Source organism: Limanda limanda, chromosome 7 (genome assembly GCF_963576545.1).
Source record: "Limanda limanda chromosome 7, fLimLim1.1, whole genome shotgun sequence".
NCBI classification, from domain to species: Eukaryota; Metazoa; Chordata; class Actinopteri; order Pleuronectiformes; family Pleuronectidae; genus Limanda; species Limanda limanda.
Window position 1 is genome coordinate 15,574,088 of NC_083642.1, and position 24,781 is coordinate 15,598,868.

General features: G+C 42.7%; 2 protein-coding genes across 2 annotated transcripts; both read left to right on the forward strand.

Annotated features, from left to right (window-relative positions):
* The first annotated feature begins 1,679 nt into the window (after nt 1–1,679).
* On the forward strand, nt 1,680–6,165 carry adora1b (adenosine A1 receptor b). Its single transcript, XM_061074616.1, has 2 exons — nt 1,680–2,008; nt 5,370–6,165. The coding sequence occupies exons 1-2, from the start codon at nt 1,680–1,682 to the stop codon at nt 6,163–6,165; spliced, it is 1,125 nt and encodes a 374-aa protein (XP_060930599.1).
* Nucleotides 6,166–18,136: 11,971 nt separating this feature from the next.
* Nucleotides 18,137–21,806, forward strand: mmp9 (matrix metallopeptidase 9). The gene is made up of 13 exons (XM_061074618.1): nt 18,137–18,274; nt 18,532–18,770; nt 18,901–19,049; nt 19,165–19,293; nt 19,413–19,586; nt 19,700–19,873; nt 19,960–20,133; nt 20,239–20,394; nt 20,485–20,674; nt 20,768–20,907; nt 21,010–21,160; nt 21,451–21,554; nt 21,682–21,806. The coding sequence occupies exons 1-13, from the start codon at nt 18,137–18,139 to the stop codon at nt 21,804–21,806; spliced, it is 2,043 nt and encodes a 680-aa protein (XP_060930601.1).
* The last annotated feature ends 2,975 nt before the right edge of the window (nt 21,807–24,781 follow it).

Consider the following 24,781-nt stretch of genomic DNA (forward strand, 5'->3'; position numbering starts at 1 on the left):
GATACTCTTGACTTCCTCTTTCCTGCATCTTAGATGAGTAACAGTGAGCAAACACAGTCATGTACCACCTGGGTCCCCCTCACATCCAGCAGTTATTCCCGCCTGGATGTGAAAACAGAGATCCATGCCATGGTCAGACCTCACTCTGCTGCCTGCTGTTGACCTTTGAACCCCAGAGGACAAAAGCCCAAGACACCAGTGCTGTTGTTTTCTCTTGTATGTTTTCAGTACTTGGCTGTTTAAGGCTTTATTGTTTTCATTTGAAAAAGGCATATTGGGTCTGTATCAGTTTTAATCCTCGACCATAACACGCTCAGCTATCACGTGACCACTCGCATACACTGGGCATGCTCGTGCCAGTGTAAACAGGAAGGCATGTTAGGTATGTTCTTGTGAACACAGGAATTGCTTGAATATTAGATCATCTCCTTCACATTGAAGTAGTGGTTTTTCAGTGAGTGACAGGATGACTTATTGTGTCACTGGTGTCCTGTTCCAGAATGTTCAGAGTCAGAAGCAGGCAGGAATGTCCTTTTCACAGACCTGGCTGATCAATAAGTCTATATCCCTTGTGAGGTTTCCAAGCCTTGCTGTAGATTTCCCATTAGTTTGGAGGCTTCAAGCTATGAGTGGAGGTCTCTGAAGATATATTTAGAATCACCTGAATATCTCTTTTTCTTCTCTTATAGGTGTTTTGAATTGGTTATTGGTTAAGTCAGAAAAACATGTGGGCTTTGAATTGTTAAATCAATTGCAACACTGTTGACTAATTTCTTTGTCACTCAGTAACTATGCCACAATGATTGCTGCCATTTGTAAAACCTTTATCTGTGTTATTGTTCTTCCCGGCCTCTTATCTGAACAATGGTGAGCAAGGTTCACAAACATATACAAGGGCGTGGGAGTAAGGCGAGAAAACAAGTGGCAGTAGGTGGATGAACTCTGCACCTGACTTCCTTGGGACGGTCCCGCAGAAGGCTCCAGCGGCACCATTTATATTTCTGCACCGAACATGAGGCTGTGGCGCCCACCACCACCACAGCAAATAGATAAATATCGAGTGGGAACAGGATCAGTGAGGAGGTCTTTATGTTCCACAGACAGCAAATCTGAAGGGAACGAACAAAAAGAGGAGAAAAATCGCCTAACTGCTATTGTACGCAACTGCATCATTGTTCTTACGGAGATCGCTACGAGGGGGAGAGAGAAGGAGGGAGTACCCGCCTGCCTGCCTGCCTGTGCGTGCATGGAGCTGCAACTGTGCCTTTTTTCCCACTATATCTCATTTGCTTGGCTAGAGAGCAGATTTGTTTTTGAATCACACCGCAGCTGAAGACAAAGCCCTCCACTGTATGTGCCGGAGCGCATGGGACGGGCAGGTGCACTTGGCCAAGCGGAGGCGCACGCAGGGCGCAGAGAAGCAGGAGCGACGCACAGCACAGCAGCCCGCAGACCTCAACACCTGCTGCAAAGGAAATAGCCTTCATCCTCGATGTGCTGCTTCTTCACGCTTTTACTCCGTTGTAAACCACTTACTGGATTCTTCCCCCTGCAACTTATAACCGAAGTGATGGACGCACACCTCGTTGGGAAAACAGTTTTACGCACAAAAGCGCACAGTTGGCTTCACTGAAATCCACCGTATTCTCATCATTAAGGACAGAGGTGCTTTTGCGAGGATGCCCGGAGCACCACCCTTCTACATCGGGATGGAGGTGGTGATCGCGGTCGCGTCTGTGATCGGGAACGTGATGGTGGTCTGGGCGGTGAAAATTAACAAGTCGCTGCGAGATAACACGTTTTGCTTCATCGTCTCCCTGGCTCTGGCGGATATTGCGGTGGGCGCCCTCGTCATCCCCCTGGCACTCACCATCAGCATCGGACTTCAGACTCACTTTTACAGCTGCCTGCTCGTGGCGTGCACGGTGCTGGTGCTGACGCAAAGTTCAATCCTCGCCCTCCTGGCCATTGCAATTGACCGCTATCTCAGGGTCAAGATCCCGACCAGGTAATATGGGGGTTTCACAGCACATGCACATTATGTGGAGAGACATGGATGTTCCACATGAAAAGATGATCCTGATGATGATGATGATGATGATGTTTGATTATGATTATGATTATGATTATTTTATTTTCAAGCGAATTTAGCCTTCTCTCTCTCTCTCTCTCTCCCTCTCTCTCTCTCTCTCTCACACACACACACACACACACACACACTCACACACACTCACACACACACACACACACACACACACACACACACACACACACACACACACACACACACACAGCAGAAGTCATACACAGCTCCTGTGCTGTTGGCATTGCTTCCCTCATGGGTCTTGTATCACTTCACAGGATGCCAGTCCCTTTACGTGCACATATATCTGACTCACCAGTGCTGACATGACAGCTAACCAGAACATGGCTGATCACCTAACAGCTCTGATTAGTGCCTCCCTCCCCAGGATCTCTAATATGTGTGGAACAGGACAATAGTGACAGATTTAGAACATTTTGGGGTTTCGGAGGGATGTTGTATTCACACGAATCTCTTCTGTTGTCTCTTTAGGAAACAAAAGAAGAGATTCAGGTTTGTTGTCAACGCTGTTCAGTCTACGCTTTCTGTATCTGATGCACAGCACCAGCGGTGGTTTCTCATGCCAGGCGGAAACAAAAGGCTGAGCAGTGGAGCTGAAAGGCTCCACAGATAAGCGTGTAGAAGAGAGGGAATATATTGTCTGGGAACATTGTCTGTGATGGCCTCAGACTTTAATCTCATGTCTAAGACACCAGAAGCTCTTCAAGGTTCATGATAGCACTTATATCATGCATTTGAGCTTTTTAGTCTCATTTGTATAAAACACCTTAGTGCATATATATTGTCTGTCATAACAAGCTTCATCCCAGGGCCGGCCCTGGCAATGTTGGCGCCCTAGGCGGGGTTTCAGAATGGCGCCCCCCCCAACATACACACGCAAATTGTCATGCATCCCCAAGAACTTTTGGACTGTATACAGATGCACACACAGGCAGACAAAATTGTAAGCTATAAAAAATAATAAAAATATATAATAAAAATATAAAAAGTCTGAAATCAGCTGTACTGACAGCATATGTCGACAAAAATAAACATTAATGATGAATTGGGGTGATTCTACCTCTATATTGTTCTTTCTTCTCCTCCCCTACTTTGCTGCGCTTTCTGAATCGTGCACCTGATAATTTAATCCTTTTTTGACTCATCTTCAACTCTTACCACAGTCTAACACGCCTCCCCACACACACACACAAGAGAGTATGTGCTTGTGTGTTTCTGTCTGTTTAGACACAACTGACAAATGTGTGGATTAAGCAGTGTTTGGCAAGTTACTGAAAATTAGTAATTAGTTACATTTACTAGTCACTTCTTTTAAAAGTAATTGATTTACCCCACCAGTTACTGTATATCAAAAGTAATTAGTTACTAGGGAAAGTAACTTTTAAGTTACCTTTATGTCTGCTTTTTAAATGTAATGAATATGAACAGTACTGAACAGTCAAACACAATACATATATTTTTTAGACCTATTTATTGTAATCAACAGGGCAACAGGCCCATTTGTGGGTCATTTGGTACCGGGCCGCACAGAAAGAATAAACATTTTACATGTTTTCTGTTTTATCTAGTATTCGGTAGTTTTTCAAAATAAAACCGTTTTATTTTGAAAAATTACCGGATCCTCTGCGTTATGACTCATGCTTTATGCATGTCAAGACGCTCGTCTCGGTCACGTCACTTTTTCGCTGACCACAAACCAGCACGGTATTTGTCGGACCCATTTGTCATCAAACCAGGTGAATCCAGCAGGTCTGTTTAAGAAAAAGATCAGCTGCCCGAGATCGCAAATGACGGCGGCCCTTAAAGTATGTTTGAGAAAACAACTCTGCCGGTGTCCTGGATTAAAGTCACGGCAGAATACCCTGAGATCGCCACAACAGCACTTACAACTGTGTTGCCATTTCCGACATCATATCTGTAGTGACATGATAGATCGTTTGAAATATATCAATTTTCAGTGTGTTTTCCGGCCCGATTTGCTCGCAGCGAGCGAAAAAAATAGAACAGACCCCGGAACCATCGCTGCAGATCGCGAGCCGGCCGCGGCGCTGCCCGCAGCTTCCCGGCACGACGCTGCCGGTGCGAACAGCCCAATTATTTAACATGGGCGCGGAAAGGAAGCGGACAGCTTTCGTGGCGCCTCGCTGCGCTTCTATCTCCGGTGCGTCCCCGGGTTTAGAAGATGATGTTGTGATGTGAATGTTTTGGTTTATATTGCATGTGTCACGTCATGATAAATCAGTCCCTTGTGCCGCCCTCTCGGCATTTTGCGCCCTAGGCAACCGCCTACTTCGCCTATGCCAGGAGCCGCCCCTGCTTCATCCCTACGACAACGATGCCTTGCACATGTTATTCAAATCAAACATCAGCTTCTCAGTTCACGAAGCACTAACATTCCTCTTTCTTTCTTTTTTTCCGTAGTCTCTGTTAGATCATTATCTGATCTTTTTCCGAGCAGGCCGGTCTCCAGGCTCAGTGTGAATAACGATCTTCAGACGTAGACACAACTTAACACATGCATCACTAATCGATACTATATTCCAGCACACAGAACCTATGACAGCCTTTTCCTCAAGCTATACTTAAACAAGGCTGAGGTTATCATTGCTAATGTTTCCCATTACAACATATCAACCATTCACTATCCTATTCACTATATAAGAGGAATTAATTGTTTCACACTTTCCAAACGTGCCGGATCAGATAACCGTTTTCCTCTCTGGCTGTAGGCAAGTATAGGGCTGAGTCTCCCTCTGTGTCATTCATCGGTCACATGCGGTGATAAGATTTAAGTGTCTCTTCATCTTGGACCTTCGTCTCCCCCCTGCTTAGTATCCATAAACACTGTTAACAATGCAAGTCGGTTGTAGCATGCCAAACACTGCAGCTTCTATTTTTTTTTTTTTTTTTGTATTTTTCATGCTGCTGTAGTAAATTAGTAGATGATATTGACTTTTACCAACTATATTCCAGTTTTCCTCTGAACGAAAGAAGTATGAAACCCAGCAGAGCTGAAAAGGGTAAGGTACTGACAAGGGTTTCCAGAGGCTGGCTTGTTGAAGCGGAAATATCCTGCAAGAAGCTTTGTGGAGGGAGTCCAGGGGTTTCTGCTCTAATATGATAGCTCTTTCCTTTAAGTCTTGATTTTTGTCAATACAAGGAAACTGCCAAAAAATGAAAATCGAGGCAGAAAAGAAAGCTCGCTCTCCCCCTGAGTGCTGTTAGAGAAAGTGCTGACATGAGGCTGTGTTGTTTGCTCCTGCAGGTACAAGCAGGTGGTGACCCCTCGGCGAGCAGGGCTGGCGGTGGTTGTTTGCTGGACGGTGGCTTTCATCGTGGGCTTCACACCAATGTTGGGCTGGAACAACCTGAGGCGCCTCCAGCAGGACGGCCTCAACAGCTCCAACCTCATTATCACCTGCCAGTTTGAAAATGTCATCAGCATGGACTACATGGTGTATTTTAACTTCTTCGGCTGGGTGCTGCCGCCGCTCCTCCTCATGCTGGTTATCTATGCAGAGATCTTCTACATGATCCACAAGCAACTCAACAGAAAGAAGTTCACCACCAGCCACACTGACCCCAACAAGTACTACGACAAGGAGCTGAATCTTGCTAAATCCCTGGCCCTGGTCCTTTTTCTCTTTGCTGTCAGCTGGCTCCCCCTCCACATCATCAACTGCATCACACTCTTCTGCCCTGACTGCAAGAAGCCCATATCCGTCATCTACGTCGCCATCCTGCTCACCCACGGCAACTCCGCTGTCAACCCAATCATCTACGCTTTTCGCATCAAGAAGTTCCGCACAGCCTTCCGGAAAATCTGGCACCAGTACTTCTGCTGCAAGGACACGCCAGCTCTGGAGATTCAGCCCAGCGACAGGAAGGAGATGCCCAATTCAGAGCCACTGCATGCCCTGCCACCCAAGAAGGAAGTCCCTAAGTCTGATCCACCACCACAGCTGCAGTCTCCACCTGAGCAGCCGCAGCAGAACCAGAGGCCCGAACCACTGCAGAAGCCTAAAGAGCATCCGGCCTCACTGGAGCAGAACACAGTCTAAGCCAAGGGATGGAACGGATTTACTGGGCTGAAAAAGTAATGATCAGTACACATGCATTGGCTCGCTCCTCACCTGAATGTAATCTAGTGGGAGAGTCTGAAGCGCTACGATGAAGTGACTGAAACGACTTGGATAATAAATACAGCAAGGTCATGTATCTTTATCTCAGCAGAAGAGGATTTACTGAAGGCTTGGTGAGAAAAAGAAAAACAAGGCAAAAAGGGTATTTATAAACCTCGCAATAATGGAAGTTGTATTGACAGTGACAGCGTCTATCTTAGTAACAGACTGAAGATATTAAGCTTTAACAGTTTGGTTCCTTTTGGTGAAACAGCTTGGTGTGAACATTACAAAAACGTGCAATGTAAGTTATTGTGGTTGCTCAGTATCAGATTATCAGAACTTGCTGTAGAATGAACATTGTGGAGCAGGTCATCTTACTACTGTACTACTGTGTGTGTGTGTGTTTCAACTGACAGTGGCTGAAGAACATGAATGTAATAATAATGTAAATAGGAGACTCTGGCATCACAGCTGTGAATGCTCATCACTTCTTCAGGGTCTTAATAGCACAACAGTGGCAGAGCAAGTAGCACTATGGGATATATATCTCTGCAACGAGGCATGTTTTTTACTCCCATAACTCTTCCCCACTGGAGCGGAGACCTTCAGTCACCCAGCAGCAAGGATCCATTAAAACGGAGGTGGCCAGGGATAAGAAACAAACAGCTGGAGGGACGGGGAGGTTCTAACCTTTTAGAAGCTGCGTGCAGGAAACTCGTGTCTGCAAGACGAACGCAAGTCACAGGGGAGAGAGACCAGATGCACTTACAGCCCCTGTTTATCCAGCCTCCTTGCCAGCTGGTGCTATGATCAGGCTTTTTGTTGCTTGTGTTTTTTCTGTTCCCCCCCACGTGGACTGATGATAACCTTATCACAACTGACCACAGAGACAGTGGCTTCCATGGCCTTATTCAGTATTTCATTAGAGGGACGGGACTAGAAAGGATAACCTGAAGATTGTGAGTATCTTTACAACCCTACAAGCTCAACTTTTTTTGCATACAGCCAAACTGGAGCGTGTAGAGATTAAACTATGGTCAGTGTCGCTGACATGGAAAGAAAAGACTGTGTAAGAATGTAAAGTCATTTTGTTGTGTCTCTTGTGAAGCCTCCGAGCTCTGGTTTCACTGATGTTCTCCTAAGTGGGTGACAATCTCTTATGTAAGACTTTTTCTCTCGCTGTCTTGACGAACATCTTTCTGTCAGGGACGAGCAGGAAACATTTTGACGACCGATGTGACGGTGTCAACTGAAACCTTAATTCAACCCGCACCACCTGTCTACAAATCATACAGGCCAGGTAGACTGTACATATCACAGATGTGAGGTAAACAGTGGATGAATAAATGTATGATAATCATGTGCTTTCTATAGCTAATTATTTTTCTAGGTGACCTTTACAATGTTCATCCCCATAGGACAGTGGAAAATACAAATTTGTTTCACTGTTTTTTTTTTTTTTTCTGAGCTTGATGAATGACTTGTGGTGCAAACGTTAGGACTGAGCACACAATCCAAACCTGTCTGCCAGTAAATATGTGAAAGAAATGTAGTCCATGCATCCATTATCTTTACCATTTATTCTTTGGGGGTCTCGTGGGGAGCTAGAGCCAATCACAGCTAACATTGGGGAAAGGCGGGGTAAACCCTGGACAGGTCTCCAGCGAATCGCAGGGCTAAGAAACGTAATGCTGATTACTTCTGCCAAAGAGGTTATGTTTTCACCCCTGTCGGTTTGTTTGTTGGTTGATTTGTTTGTTTGTAAGCAAGATTACACACAAAAAACTGAACGAATTTCTACAAAACTTTGTGAGATGATGTGGTATGGGTCAGAGAAGAACACATTCAATTTAGTGTGGACATTTTTCGCTTTTTTTTAAGATTGTGACATAGGGCTTCTTTCAACATTTTCACCATTTCAGGGGGGAAGTGATACATGGATCTTACATGTCAGTCCCACTGTGGGGACTGATATCAATGAGTGTGTGGAAGTTGGTGAGGCTCAGTTGAATTTAAGGCGACCGCTGGGCCTTGGTGGAGATATCCACTCTACTGAATGCCATTCTTGTTGGATTATGTTTTCTATAAACATCCTGGTTACAAAATGTTGTCATTTGGTCTGGTAAAAATGTAGATACAGAATGTCAAGTTATTTGTTGATGTCAAGTATTTATTTGCCAATCTTGCACTGTAACTGCTCGCAATGACTACAACTTTATTAAACTTTGTATGGTTTAAGGCACAGCACAGTCTTGTTTAACACAAAAAAAGTCTCAGCTGATTTTCAGCACGAGACATGTATTTATTTCAATTTAACAAAAAGGTCCTTAACCTGACGCTGTTGTGTTTCTCACAACAATATAACGGAGAAACCAATGTGTTATACAAAAACTTCTGGAAGACAAATTCTCAGTGCACTAATTTCATAAGAACAATTACTTTATGTTGTCAGTTAATCTCACTAAAGGGGTCGATTGAGGTCTGCATTGCTTTGGTTTGTTGCTTTATTTGACATTACTTGTAGAGACAGACAGACAGACGGTCCCTCAGCCAGAAGTAGATGTGTAGAAGTTGCGGTTAAGTGGTAATTCTTAACAATTTGCCTATAGTCTGCATGCCAGGGTGCATTTTGCAGTCTAGGTATTTTGTTTCTGGCTGGTGATGAAATTTGAGAACATTGGACTTATATTCTTCAGGTGCCCATGATTATGCCTCCAAAATGAGAACTGATGTTTCTATGTCTGTTTGGAAACAGTTTTAACATACTAACTTACAAGGTGATATCATGTCATTGTTTACAGCTTATTTCTGCTGTCCTCAACAGAACAGGTGAATAAACGAGAAAGTAAATGCAGGTCTAAAGATAAATGCTGTTCAGTCTTTCCCTCCTACAAAACCACTTCCTGTCTGCAAATAGATGATACACTCATTCATACAAACACCCTCCTACGTGGTCCATCAATTCAGGTGTTTTTTTTTTAAACAGAACACTATATCAGTCATATTTTCTACCCATTCACTCCTCTTGACAAGAAAGCACCTCCTGAATTATAATTTTCCCACAGTAATCAACACATAAGGCCCCCGGATATCTCTACTTTGTATTGGCACCTTGTTGCAGCTCAGCAGCGCTGTCAGAATTCTCATTACCACGGTGCAATAATGCAGAAAGCGGCTCTTGGATAACAGTCGAGAGTTGTCACAGCTCTGACAGCCCATTTCTCTCCTCTGTGTGTGAATTCCTTTAATATCTGGCAACGTAAGATTTTCCTGGAGAGAGCACGTAATCTAAGTCAAGCTGTCAATTTATTCATTTCTGTAACCTCTTTCAAATATAGCTTGTCAAGAATCCATAAAAACTGAGCATGAATGCACTTTTATGCAATGTTACACTGACCAGAAAGAAATGCAAATCAATAGTCTGGTTCAACTGCTGGAATGTTTTACATATTCAGTCTGTGAGGTTATTCTCATCATGTTGGCTCAGTTTACTGGATGCAAAGATGTTAAGTTTCAGGGCAGGACCCAATATCAGGATGAAGGAAACTAAAGATAAGAACTACGAATAAATGAGGAAAGGAAATACCACTGCTTTGTATTTCTAATATAGCAGAGGTGACCTTTCCCTGTGGTAACCTACTGTCCTTGGGGCTAACGCGGCTATTGTCCGCAGATCCTGAAGGGAGGAGCGGAGCCCACAGCACTGGCCTGTTGTGATCAGAGTGAAGATGTCAGAGTTTATTTGCATGTGTTTGGTTTGCAAAGGAATTTCACAAGAAAAATGTATTTTGGTAATCATGTGGTTTGGACCTAAGGTAAATTTAACATCAAAGGGTTGTTATAACAAAAATGCAAATGACCGCCACGCCTGCCCTTTTCTCCGTTGGTGAAAGACTCCTATTTGGATCAATATCAACCATGTTTCAGGTCAATACTTTGCTCTGTACATTAGCCGAAGCTCTGACAGACAAAAACGTTTCAATTCCCCAACGACTATCTGTTCCTTCACCGGGGGCAGGCTGAGGGGAAAATGCAAGGAATGATATTTATGTCCCAGTGAAGGTTTTTTTCTTATCAAAAATGGAGGAGCACTTTGATCTACCTGGCCTTTGATCCGGCATCATGAATAAGCAAAGTTGTCGTGCCCCCGTTGCTGCTGCACAACTGGAAACAAGGCCCCTTGTCAGAACAGTTTATGCACCACCACAACATCTGTCTTGGATTAAGTCACATCAGCATTTACAGTATGATGGTGTTACGCAAGATAACGCGGAGAAACATCCGCCATCATGTATACGGTTGACTGCTGGCGTTCTTCCGTGTGATTTCCCAGAAAAGCAATCATTCATGAAAACCGAGCGATTGTGCTGAGAGAGCATCTGTGTTTGTGTGGGACCATCCGTTTGGCATCGTCACTAATGAGAATCTGCAACTGAAAACCTAAAGAAAACGAGTGGATGCTAATTTACAGCAGATGGGAAATTTGCATCCATGCTGTAACAACTGAACAGGGCCGATGAAGACGTGATAATATGCAACGTGTTTTAGATAAGCATTATTGGATTAATGTCATCAGTCCTCCTTGTGAATATAATCTAAAAGCGCTGAAGCTCTCTGATTAATTGTCTTCTACAAACCAAAAATAAGGAATGACGGATCGCAGCATGTGTGAATACCCTTCGATGTAATGGCATCGGGGCGAACAAAGAAAACAAATATACCCAAGCAATCAGTCATTCACCAAACAGGCTTTTAGAACAACATCAATCACGTCTTAAATCCAATGTCTGCCTCAGGAGGCATTTTGAACGCACAGCCTTGAAGAAAGGTTATAATATGGAAACATTTCCTCCTGCATATACCCTGACGAAGACAATTTGGAATAAAAGGTTCAAATTATTTCATTGAAAAGGACGTTTTTATGTAACAAATCGAGCAGCGATGTTTCCTGCTTTGTTTGCTGCATAATTAACACCCTCGGGTCAAAGAGAGATTTTCCACATACAGTATGTGGCTGTCAAAGCTTGATGCTACATTTTCACCCTCACACTAATTCCCTGTACCAGAGCCTGTATTTCTGTCACCAGTGACTGTCCTTGTGAGAGAGGGCCCCCTGCTGGTAAAGATGATTTTTGCTCCTCTGAGTCAAACTGAGCAGGGCCAGGAGGACTGTGTATCTGGCTCTGTGTGTGATGAAGGGGAAGAAGGTCACATCTGGTTCCTTCATTAAGCTTCTCCCACGGGTCCTGGTGACCAGTTCAGTATCCGAAGGCTTTTATTCAAAATCGTCTGATGGCACTTCCAAAGACCTGCTTAGCTCCTTGAGAAAAAAACTAATCATAACCCAGAGACATATCTACAATGAGATCTTGGAATGGATATAGAAGTAAAAAACACTGTTTCACATTTTAATTGACATCCACTGTGCTCAGACAGACTGTGAAGCCAGTGTTGTTCAGTTGGACCACATGCTTAAACTGGCCTGTTTCATACTGTTCAGCAAAGCAAACACCAAAACAAGAATCTGCACTTCAAGGGCTGCACAGTAGAAGTGACCAGACAGTTTATCGTCTACTTTTTATCACTAACAACTTTTTATTTTATAATTGTAGATTTGTAAGCAGCAAACCGCTGGCTGAAGTTGTTGATTATTTCAAAAAGATCTCAAAAGTATTATCCCGAAAATGTTCCCACGTCAATATCTCCCACATGCTGTCACAGGGACCCGCTGATGAACTTCAGAATGACGTACAGGATAAAAAGACGGTGAAAGCAGTTTGGATTTTTTATTTATTGCTTCTCTCCTCTGGCATTTCAAACAGGTAACTTAAGGTAAAAATGCTAAATGCCTGGGAAGGTGTTCTGCTGGATTTATTGCTATCAGCTGCAGTGACGTTAGCAGCTTTACAACCTCCAACAAAACAACCAGGAGTAATGTCAAGGTACAAGTTGTTTTTCTCTATTGCAGGAAAATGACAGTTTGTACGTTACAATCCACGTCGTTGTCCCGGAGGGAAAAATGCTGCATTTATTTAAGGCCGTGCGAGTTCAAACCTCGGCAACCCCACATGTGGGAACTTTGAGCAAACACATCAGAGGGAGAAATAAGTGCCTGCCTCAACAAGTCTGAGCCAGAGTGTGCATGGGCAGCTGAAGTGCTGAGCCTGACTCACTTCCCGCATGCTATCAGCTGCTTGTCCTTTGTCAACAAGGGTAAATTCCCAACCTCTTCCCATTTTCTGACAGATTGTTTTTAAAAATCTGTTGAATGGAGCGTAACTTACATGACCTCCTTATTACTCACTCTGTTTATATGACAGCTCACACAACGTTAACTTAGCACAGCACATTATTTGTTTTACTTTACAGGCTCTCTGTTTTCCTAGAGGATTTTAAAAACTACTCTTTAAAAAAAGTTATGGAGGCTTTGCTTCATGTGACGTGAGATGGGAATATAATAATATTAGATGAAATCAGAGCTCACAATGTGGCTCAGGGAGTGACACACTGTGGCTGCGATTTGGATGGCAGAGAATGGAACGCCCATCGAGGCTACTGCTTATGACTGCCAGTCATGAGCTTTTAACAGTGGTGGTGAAGATGGCGGTCCCTAAAGTCAACACAACACTGCCTGCCTGGACTTGTTCAGCAGGGGCAGCCCACGCCTCGGCAGGCGTACTCTACCCTCTCGCTCGGCTTTTGGCCAAAACCGCCTGCTGCTTGTTACTGATATTATATCATTACACGAGGTCATACAAATTGTCAGCAGCATCATTTAAAATTATAACTCCCTCGGGTGGCCTCGGGGTTAAGGCGCCGACGATGTACCACAGTGTCCCTGACCGGCCTCTGGCATGGGAATCTTTGTTGTGTTTCATTCTCTCTTCTTTCTTTGTGAGGCTATCTATCTGTTTCTCTTTCATAAATATATATACAGATGTGTAGATGTGTGTGTGTGTATATATATATATATTTATATATTAGTTTATAGATGTATATAGACGTGTACATACGTATGTGTGTGTGTCAGTTTATTTATGTATATTTATATACATATACCAAGTCATTGCAAAACATTAGTCTACGTGCATCCCTGTGGTTAAAGGCTGTCCTGTCATATCCTGCTTCACTCATCAGTTTGTGTCCCAATCCTGTAGAGTACCTGAGTGGAAGCAGAGGAAGTTTACATTTTGGTCTGTGGTTTCCACCAAAGAATCAGGGCCAGAGTGGAGGGAAAGAAAACAGCGATAAGCAGAAATGGGTTATATGACATGCGTTTTTTGAACAGCTTTGATCAAGCTGATGTTGAACGTTGCTATGATCTGCAGCAGTGAGCTGGAACTTGACTCTACCACATCAGATCGAGAGAAGTAGTCATCTGCTAATGTGAACCAGATGAAGGTTTCATCAGATTGAGACATTACGATCTACTTTTTGTTTTATTGTATTCCGTTTTCACACAGTAAGAGAAGTTCACTTGGAATGACCTACTTTAAGCTAACCTTGTATTTTATGTTGCTCAGCCAGGGCTGGCTGTGACATAGGATGACACAGCACAAATATGAAGAGTGTCATTATCACTATTATTACACGTTCGGTATCTGAGAGTCATGTCTAAGAGTGTTGAAAAATATTTACATTGTATGTTTGTTAGATTCCTTTCATAGTCCTTAAGTGGTTAAACACAGGGAGAGAGAAATATTCCCAAAGGTGACTAATGCTGTAGACTTTGATAAAGTGTTTTGTGAAGCAGAAGTAACACTCCTGTCTGTAGCCCCGGGGAGACATGAGTCAAATCACTGGCCTCTTGTGCTCCTACGATCCCGTTCAGATGACTGTACACAACTTTACAGTGTGTTCATGGAATTATATCTGTCGCATTTATCATGCTGACTTATGAGTCACTGCAGACAAGCTGTTATATGAGTGACACTTGAGGGCTGTAGAGGCCGCAATATGGTTTCCTCCCTGGCCATTGCCTGTTTTGATCAGTTTCTGTTTTGGTTGTGTCATTTGTTTTGTTTGTGTTTGTATCAGTGTCAGCCACAAGCATGCTTAGTATCCTGACTAATTAGAAAGGGGTTACAAATATTCAGAGGCAGTACATTAGACATGCTGTTCATTGCTGTTTATAGTTTCATTGTCATCGTGAAAAATGAAGTCGAGAACACAGAGTGACCGAAAATAAAACAAAGGAAACACAGAGGCGAACTCCCTGCAGAGCCAAGATAAACTGTTGTGAGAGGTTAGTGGGGTATAAAAACAAAGCTCTTCCCAGAATAACTGCAAAGGCACAGCAGACTCAGCAGGGCTGGGTAAAGTACCTGGTGATGGGGTAACGCGGCCTCCACATCAAACGCTGTGATGGTCCTGCGAGTTGCACAGTCGCTGTGTCCCACCACAAAGTCAGCAAACCAGTCGTCGTAAAACTCAACTCAGCTGAACGGGAAAGACGGCCAGGGAGCCACATCAACTGCCGCAGACAGGAAGTGATTTTTGCATTTATAACTGCCTGCTAGAAACATACCATAAGACGTAAACAGATTGCTTTAACAAGGCAGCTTGAAACTAAACAGGGCATGTCACAATTAAGGACCTAGTTGCAAAACTGTCTGTGCAGTGCTCAACTGTAAACAGAAAGATCCAGGCCAGCTACTTCAAATCAGAGCATGAAATACATCGAATTTCCATGCGAATACACGACTACGCTTCACGCATCATCAGAGTTTTCACCCTGAGCAATTACTGACCTTAAAATGCCAAAATTCATTCAGTGTTTTGTCGTATTCAGCCTCTCTGTGTGTTTTAACAGCCCCAGGAAAACCTTTTCAACATTACACGGCTCTGTTGTTACACGGTTAACCTCATCATAAAGATCCCGCCTTGTAAGCAGTGAGGGTCTCGCTCCTCTACGATGATATTATCCAGTTCTGTGGTGACGCAGTTTGCCCCCCCCCATACAGCTCCGTGGCGTGTGCCAACCGCCAGCACTGCCACTGAGGGGAAATTTGGGGAAGAAGGTCATGCCAAAAAATTTTTATTTTTTCGAGCGTCCCTGCCAGCCGTCTTTTTGAGAGCAGAGTGGTGAAACCGAGTGAAATGTGGCATTTGTTAAAATACACAGAGCCATATTCATTAAGGCTTTGACGCCATGTGAAATTAGTGGCAGATGTTTTCAAAGGAGGCCCAGGGATCTGCCATGAGACACATAAAAAGAAATAACCTTGCGTCAAATGGAAGTGGGCTGTTGTTGAGCGTTCTATTTGAGGCTGCATAGACCAAATTTAGTCTGAATGAAACATAACTCAGCTGAACAAAACATGTTTCACAGACTGTGTATGTGTTAAATTCAACTACGCTGTACCTGGCATTCTCTGTGTGTATCTGTCTTATATCTTATATCTTATATATGTTTTTAAATGTATTCATTTCTATACCACTGAAATCAATTCATATTTTTCAGTTCAATGCAGAATTAACATTTCCAGGAACGATGTGTTGGGTTTGTTGTTGAGAATATCATATAAATAATGTGCATATAAATTAAGAATCAGTAATGGCATTAAAAGCATTACAAACTAGAATGGCACCTTGAGAGCCCATACCACCAAGGGCAAACCGTCCACTTTTAAAACCATATTTAAATTCACTATATCCGGATATTTATTTGGATCTGCACCAAATTTCACACATTCGTAAATATCTGTCTCCTTAACATGTCTTATTTTTGATTCACGCCAAAATTCAAAGGCTTGTTCTTTGGGTCATGCCTCAACCCTGCACAGAATTTCATGGAAATCTGTTGTGTAGTTTTTGCAGAATCCTGCAAACTAGAAAATAAACTCAGAGGTAAATATAGGAAATAAAAGATTTACAACCTATCTTGAGTGTCATCATTAAAACTGCGGACGTGTGTCATCAGGACTGAGAACATATAAGGACAAATGAAATCGATGTAGACATATGCTGATTTCACACAGTTTAAAAAGAATTTATGACCACATCTCTTAAACACGTCAACAATGGGTTAGCAAATGGGGTGTGATTGTTCCAATATGTGTGAGGTGTCAACCACATCAGGAACCAAGCATTCAAGAATGAGGAAGGATGCACCACCTCATCAAACCGCAAGAACAACACGCAGTCTCCTCATAAGAACATTAATAGATTTAATTTACCATGAAAGGAAATTCAAAGAAATTCAAGGTGCTTTACATTTAAAAAGGGATAATATGCAGCACCGTGGCAAAGCAAAAATGATAATAACAAAGCAGCATACAATAGAAACTTACTCGTAATACAATTACACACACACACACACACACACACACACACACACACACACACACACACAACACAGGAGCTTAATTTAGTTCAAGTCTGGTTTTAATTGCAACCAATTGTCTGATTTGTAAAAATGTTATTGGGGGATTGGACAGGAAACACCCTCTCTTATGACTTATCAGCTGAAAATAACTGTGTATTTAGCTGCATCTGAAAATGCACTGGAAGGCAGCCCCTCATCTGCAGCTGTGGCCACTCATGTGGGAGCAGAGTGACTCATGATGTGCTGACTGAGACACATCCAAGCCCACAACACCTTGATTCTCAAATATCAGCCTCTACCCAACATGCACCCACGACTGCACATAGCAGGCAATCTCAAGACCAAAGACTAACAAACACTCAATTTGTTCTTTAGAATAAAAATATATGTATATATCATTGTTTGAGGTTTGAGGTTTTTTATCCATGGCACAAGTTGTTATGCAGCAGATATTTCTCACGAAAAATACAGGTCCTCTTTTTGAGAAAAATACAGAAACATTGGTAAATCATTACCAAATGACATAGGCGTGGTTACAAATGCAATGTATTGCATTCATTAGTGGTTATGGTGCCAGTGGATGTGTTGCATCAGCAACAGCATAAGGTGATGATGAAGGATATAGTTCCAAAGAATCTGGCCAGAAACAACAACACTGTAACACTGCAAACAATCAAATCTAAAGGCTTCAACACCTCAGTAATTTGTCATCTTTGAAAACAAAAAAGCAACTGAGCCCCTTTTGACTTATCCTCATTTTATTCAGAATCCAACTTTAGATTAAGAGGAAATTTCTATTTATGAAAAAAAAAGTGGAACCATATCACTACTTTAAGCATAGAAATAACAGAAGTGTCTGGCCAGATCCCATGATGAGTGCGTTGTACTCAGGTAGAAATACAAATACATGTGCATGACAGCTTCTCCCATGAATTGAAAGATAACATCAACAATCGACACTGAGCATCTGCACAATGTGTTTAGAACCTTTAGGTTATTTCCCAAATCTATTTTTTTCCCCTGTTTTAATTATGTAAGCTCCTAAGAAAACTGAAACTTTAAAAGCTTCTGAAGTTTTTTGTCATTAAGCGCATGATTTGTGTGGGTTTTTCAGGCATGCATTAACTTATAGTATTTTGCCATAATTGGTCCTATCCACCACCACTACTGTTTACCCAACACCACGCCCCTTGAGCTTGAAATCGACCTAAAAAAGAATGATTAGTTAACCACTCAATACCTGTTTAGTAAAGCTAAATGTGGATATTTTGGAATTTCCCCACGTCCATGTAACTAGACAGTTTGTCAAGATGTAAGTGGGAGGTTTGAGATTGGTAGTAGGCGGGGACAAGGACATGTGACTAAGAAGTTACCCTGCATAAATACAAGGTCCACAACTAAGGGCACAAACCAGAGAGACAACAGCAGGAGCCACCGGTCAAAACCAAGAGGAGGAAAGCCAAAGACACCGATCTTCAAGGGGCTTTTTCATTTCATTTGGCTGACTGAGCACTTGCTCCCTGCGGGGCTCTTTTAGTTTGTTTTCTCACATTTTTTCAGCAATCCAAAGTAGCTCTCATCATGAGATGCTGCGCTTTAGCTGTGTGTTTAGTTTTGGGGATAAGCATCCAGGACGGATGGAGCCTTCCCCTCAAGACTGTCAGCGTCATCTTCCCAGGAGACATCCTCAAAAACAAGACTGATTCGGATTTGGCAGATGTGAGTAGCAGATGGTTCATTTTGTCTTAATAGACTAGAATCCCCAAAACAGAATGCAATAAAGCTGTGCCAGGGAGGTAATTTACTGATGAGAAATGATCGTTATTATATAAATTAAAGAGAATATATTTTCTACTCAATTTAAGCGAAATGAGAGTGTCACAAAAAACTTCTTAAGGGCCCACTCCACCCTGTTTCTCATGTGATATAATCGTCTACCTGGACCCGCTGACCTTGATTGTCATTTTCTCCTTCAGACTTATCTGCAGAGGTTTGGCTACTTGGAGAGCGTGCACCGCAGTGGCTTCCAGTCGATGGTGTCCACCTCCAAGGCTCTGAAGAGGATGCAGAGGCAGATGGGGCTGGAAGAGAGTGGAGAGCTGGATAAGTCCACCCTCGAGGCCATGAAGCGGCCTCGCTGTGGGGTTCCCGATGTGGCCAACTACCAAACCTTTGAGGGAGACCTCAAATGGGACCACAATGACGTCACTTATAGGTGAGTAGAGAGAAAGACAATTTCAACACAAGCTTTTAATACATTCTAACGCTAGAGCTGCTCTGTAAGCAGGGGACAACATATGAAGGGTATCCAGAGGTCTCATTGTCATTCTGCTCTCTCTTCACAGAATCCTTAATTATTCTCCAGACATGGAGAGCTCCCTGATTGATGATGCCTTTCACAGAGCCTTCAAGGTGTGGAGTGATGTGACCCCTCTAACTTTTACACGCCTCTTTGACGGAACAGCTGACATCATGATTTCGTTTGGTAAAGCAGGTATGTTCGTGTAGGGTGGCCATTTCCGTTGTTTTGTACACACTGAGGTTACGTATTTGAAATGTTATTTAGGAGCTAAATCAAGGATTGATGTATGATTTCATTTTCTATTCAGACCATGGAGACCCATACCCATTCGATGGTAAGGATGGCCTTCTGGCTCATGCTTATCCCCCTGGGGAGGGGATCCAGGGAGACGCTCACTTTGATGATGATGAGAACTGGACCCTGGGTAAAGGACCAGGTAATTGGCAATGCATAGCAAAAGATACTACTCCCCTGAACAATACATGTGTAGATGTCTCCCTCTGGTGTCCATATCATACATGCATTAAATTAATATGTTTAATTTACTCAACTAAGCTGTGAAGACACGCTACGGGAATGCGGAAGGTGCCATGTGCCACTTCCCATACATTTTCGAGGGAAAGTCCTACACCACCTGCACCACTGATGGCCGCTCAGACAACCTCCCATGGTGCGCCACTACAGCTGATTTCAGCAGAGACAAGAAATACGGCTTCTGTCCAAGTGAACGTAAGTTTATTCTTCTAGGGCAATCATAGGTCACCTTGATAAGGGCATTTGCTTTTGTGACATGTGGACTCGCTTCGCCCGCTCATCTTTGCCCCCAATTCTACTCCTTACAGTTCTCTACACAATTGGAGGTAACTCAGACGGAGCTGAGTGTGTCTTCCCCTTCATCTTTCTGGACCAGGAGTTTGACAAATGCACCACAGAGGGCCGCAGTGATGGTTACCGCTGGTGTGCCACCACAGGCAACTTTGACAAAGACCAGAAGTATGGATTCTGTCCCAGTCGTGGTGAGTGACAGGAACCACAACACGTAAACAGTGTGGAGTTCAGCCACAGCAGATTGTGTTCTGACTGTTCTCTGTTGTCATGTTAGACACCGCTGTATCTGGTGGCAATTCAGAGGGAGAGCCCTGCCACTTCCCCTTTGTCTTCCTGGGAAAAGAGTATGACTCCTGCACCAGTGAGGGACGAGGAGATGGCAAGTTGTGGTGCAGTACCACTGACAACTTTGACGAGGACATAAAATGGGGTTTTTGTCCTGACCAGGGTGAGTAAACATAAATATAAGACAAAGTGTGCAGAATGGACAAAGTGATGTGGCTGTGTGTTTACGTTCATGACTCATGAAATGTCCGTACTGTGTGTGGAACAGGATACAGTCTGTTCCTGGTGGCAGCCCATGAGTTTGGTCATGCTCTCGGCCTGGATCACTCCAACATTAGAGAGGCTCTCATGTACCCCATGTACAGCTATGTGGAAAACTTCTCCCTGAACAAAGATGACATTGAAGGCATTCAGTATCTCTACGGTGAGGTTACAACAGGCTTCCTGGAAAACTAAAAAAAAAAGAAAAATCACTCTCAATCATTAAACTCTTCTCTACCATCTCTGTTTTTAGGGGGCGGAACAGGCCCAGATCCCACCCCTCCTCAGCCCAACTCCCCCACCACTCCCCCCCACCCAGAGCCTAAACCGACTGGACCCACCACCACACCTCAACCTGTGGACCCAACCAGAGATGCTTGCCAGTTGACCAAATTTGACACCATCACTGCAATTGATGAAGAACTACACTTTTTTGAGAACGGGTGAGCAAATCAGTCTTTTTCTAAAAGAGAAGTATAAATGACAACAAGCTGGCAGCATTGATGGATGTCTTGATTTGATCTACTAATCGACAGAAATTACTGGAAGATGCCCAGCAGTGGTGATGGAGCAGTCAAGGGACCGTTTTCTCTTTCTAAGGAGTGGCCAGCACTGCCAGCTGTCATTGACTCTGCTTTCCAGGACCCACTGACCAAGAAGATGTACTTCTTCTCAGGTAAAGAAGCTTTATAAAGTGTTGATATAAAAGTACCATGCACTAAAAAACAAAAACAGAAGTGCAGAGCTTCACGCTGTCATTTTTTTTCTATCTATGTAGGGAACAGATTCTGGGTGTACACAGGGGAGAGTGTTCTGGGGCCACGCAGCATTGAGAAGCTCGGTCTCCCCAGCAGCGTTCAGAAGGTGGAGGGAGCGCTGCAGAGAGGGAAGGGCAAAGTGCTGCTCTTCAGTGGGGAGAACTTCTGGAGGTGAGTTGAACTTGTGCCTTCGAGTAATTTTTTTTACGCTTGGGAAGAATGTTGTTGCTGAAAGGTGTTTGGCTCAAATTCAACCATTTCTTCTATTCTTAGCATCTTATTTGTTTTTTTAATGGGGCAGTTAAACCCCACCCCCACTGTGGTTGTTCAGTCAAACTTACTGTTAACACATAACAATTTTACGACATTGTTAAAGTCTGTGCTTTAAGAGGAGAGCGACTGTTTGTTTTTGACAGTTTTAGTGACATTTTCTGGGATGGTTTTGTGTCTTATCAACGCAGGCTTGACGTCAAGGCCCAGAAAATCGACAAAGGGTACCCCAGGTTCACAGATGTCGTCTTCGGTGGCGTCCCCAGTGACGCTCATGACGTATTCCAGTACAAAAGTAAATAGATCTGTCAATTTCAAACCTTTGTTTACTCTAAATAACCCAAATCACATTACTGTAACGGTAGATATATGCACATATGTGAATTTTGCAATTTATTTGTTTTCCATTGTTTCTACTTTAGGTCACATCTACTTTTGCCGGGATCGCTTCTACTGGCGTATGAACTCCCGCAGACAGGTGGACCGTGTTGGCTACGTGAAATATGACCTCCTCAAGTGCTCTGATTCTGCAGGATATCAATACTGAGCAGATGAACCCACAGGAATGAGCTCAAAATCGGGTGTCAGGCAGAATGTGATGCAGTATTTGTGTGTAGCGCCTGTTGTTTGATGTATGTGCTTTCTGGGATGTAAATAATTGACCATGATTGCTGTTGGTAGTAAAACAGACAGCACTGGCCCAACAATCAGTCGAAGGCCCAATACAGGAAAGAAAATTGTGATCTTTGACACTGACTCCCCCTCAGTCAGATTATCTGTGAACTCATAATGTTATAGTAGCCTAAAGTCTGAGACCAATAACCACAATTTAACTATCCTCAAAAGATGTTTGGATCAGATCCCAAACAATTTCTTTGTGTCTGACGGGTTCAGACTCTCCACAGTATTAGATTATTTTGATATTTATAGTAATATCTTTTATTTTTGTGTCCTAAAGCTTATTTGTTTTGTATAATTCTATTTGTGTTTTTCTCAAGATGGCTTCAGAGCCAATTATTTGCACTGGAAGACAATAAATGTCTCCTTCACTGAAATTATTTATGTAACTGATGTGGTTTGTATTAAAAGTTTTAACTTTAAATGCAATAAACATTTCTTGGAAACTTGCTATAACATTGTCTCCTGTCTCACTTTTTCACAGTAGCATATAGATCTTTTTAAATTTCTATCACACCCAAAAGTACATTTTGAAACCACACGCTCACATTACTGAGAAAAGATAATGCAGACTGTGATTCACAATGTAATTTCATTGTGTCAGATATTAATAAGAATTTGTACACTTGAATATTTCTTGTAAATACTTGATATCAAAACAGGACAAAGTATTGGGAATTTGTGCCAAAATTCATGTTTAATTGGAAAATTTAAACCCAAAAATCTGTCATCAAAATAACTCAAGTTTCCAAATCAAAAACAACTGTTTTAATCACGAAGGCAATTTGATTTTAATTTGGGTAAATAACAGAATACAGATGTGGACTAATAAACATACACCAAACAATAACACAATAACAGCTATTCAACCTGTTATAAGCTGCTGGGTGAAAATTCCTGCAAGAGGCAAATTATCACAGGTATAAACTCTATATAAAAAAATATAAAAGTCTACAATTAAAACGACATAAACAACAGCACGGTGTGTGGTTGAGCTGCAGAAAGCACGTGTAAACTTCTTATACTGACTTATACTGTATATGCCTATAATGTCCAGCAAAACTTATTGTTATTTCCCTTTTCCCCCTTGTTCTTCTATTGAACATACATTTTATATATATATTAATATATTTCCCTACGATTAATTTGACTTAAATACACACAACCAGCACGGTTCATGCATTTTAATGAGTTTTAAACTTATTCAAAGTTTAAACCGGTATAAACAAAACCTCTCTATTGACATAGGCGGACACATATTACTCCGCACCCAATTGCGTAATGTGCCTTCCTCTAGAAACAATAGTCCACCGAGTGTTTATTAACATCTCAATTACTGAATATTTGGATCAACACGCGACGGCCAAAATAGCGCAGAATATATCAAATTAAAACGAGTGAATTTATGACTGTTCAATAAGACGACAGGTCGGGTTTAAACAAAAAATAATAAATAAGATCCGGTTGCAGGGACAGGAAGCAAGGAGATCCTCATGGCGCCCGACTAGAAAGAGGCAACAATTATCGGTTAGTAATTTGTGTCGTGTTTGGCGCCTCTGCAGCGAAGGACAGCGACCTGCTCGACAACACACGGTAAGGAAAAGGCGAGGAGATGGAGGTGGCTTGCGGAGGGAAGGTTTTCATTCTCTTCAGGGAGAGAATCGGGACGGTCTGCGGCGGCTCAGGCCCTCGAGGTCCCCAGTAGAGCTCTCCGAATGCCTGAGTGGAAAAGCGGCTGCCTGGCGGAAAATGGCGACGCGGTGCAGGCAGGGTTAAGGGCAGCTAGGCCCGGTTTTAAAAAACTCAAGCTAGCGCACGTCAATCACTCCCGAGGCTGCTTCAGCCGATGTGTGTCGAACACTTCACATCTGTGACGCAGCCTTCACTTTTCACATTTCATTCCGACGTTCAAACCCTCCGGGCTCGAGGGGCAAATGTCGTGCGAGTGTTTTAAAGCCTCGCAGAACACGACAGAGGCAGGAAAACAAAGCAGGTCTGCCAGCTACGTGCTAGCGTTAGCTGCCCTGCTGTACGGGGAGCTAGCGCTAGTCTCCGATGACATTGAGGCTCTGAGGCACAAAGATGTCGTTTTTCCGTGTACAATCGCGGGTAAATATGGTCCATAGAACATTGAGGTTTATTGCCCACCACCTTAACGTCCGTGAAGGGAAACAAACCAGTCCCTTCAGTCGGTTAATGTGTGGAGTAGCAGCGGTGCTCGTGTATAAGTTATCTGGAATAAACACCTTCCCATTAAGTGATGGATGACAAACAATATCCTTGCATTGGATCAGGCATCAATAAAATGATCTAATATACAATAATAACAGAATGTGTATGTTTCTTGTTAATGCCGGATATCAAAACAATGCACAGTATTGTGAAACAAATTGGGAAAAAATGGTGTAAACTGTGTATTAATGATGTGCAAGTGGGGGAACAGCCAAACATTTCATTACAGCCCAAACATCCTATGTGGCAGAAAAATAACTCAAGTTTCTTATACAGTACAACTTTAATAATTCAGAAGGCAATTTGTTTTTAGTTAAGAGAAAATAATAAAATACAGATCTGCAATGACAAACATGCACCAAACAATAACACAATAGAGCTGTGTTGAGCTAAAAGTGCAATGTCTTTTTATGTATGGATATATATTAAAAGACATTGCACTTTATATATCATAAATATGTCCCATGTTTGTCATGTCATACACAACAGGCTGGAATATACAACCATATGGTAGTTTTTGTTTGGTTCAACCAGATAAAACTAATAACGTCCTACAAAAAAAGTGAAACTTTGTTATTCCCCTTTGATATCTATACATTCTTCATACATATC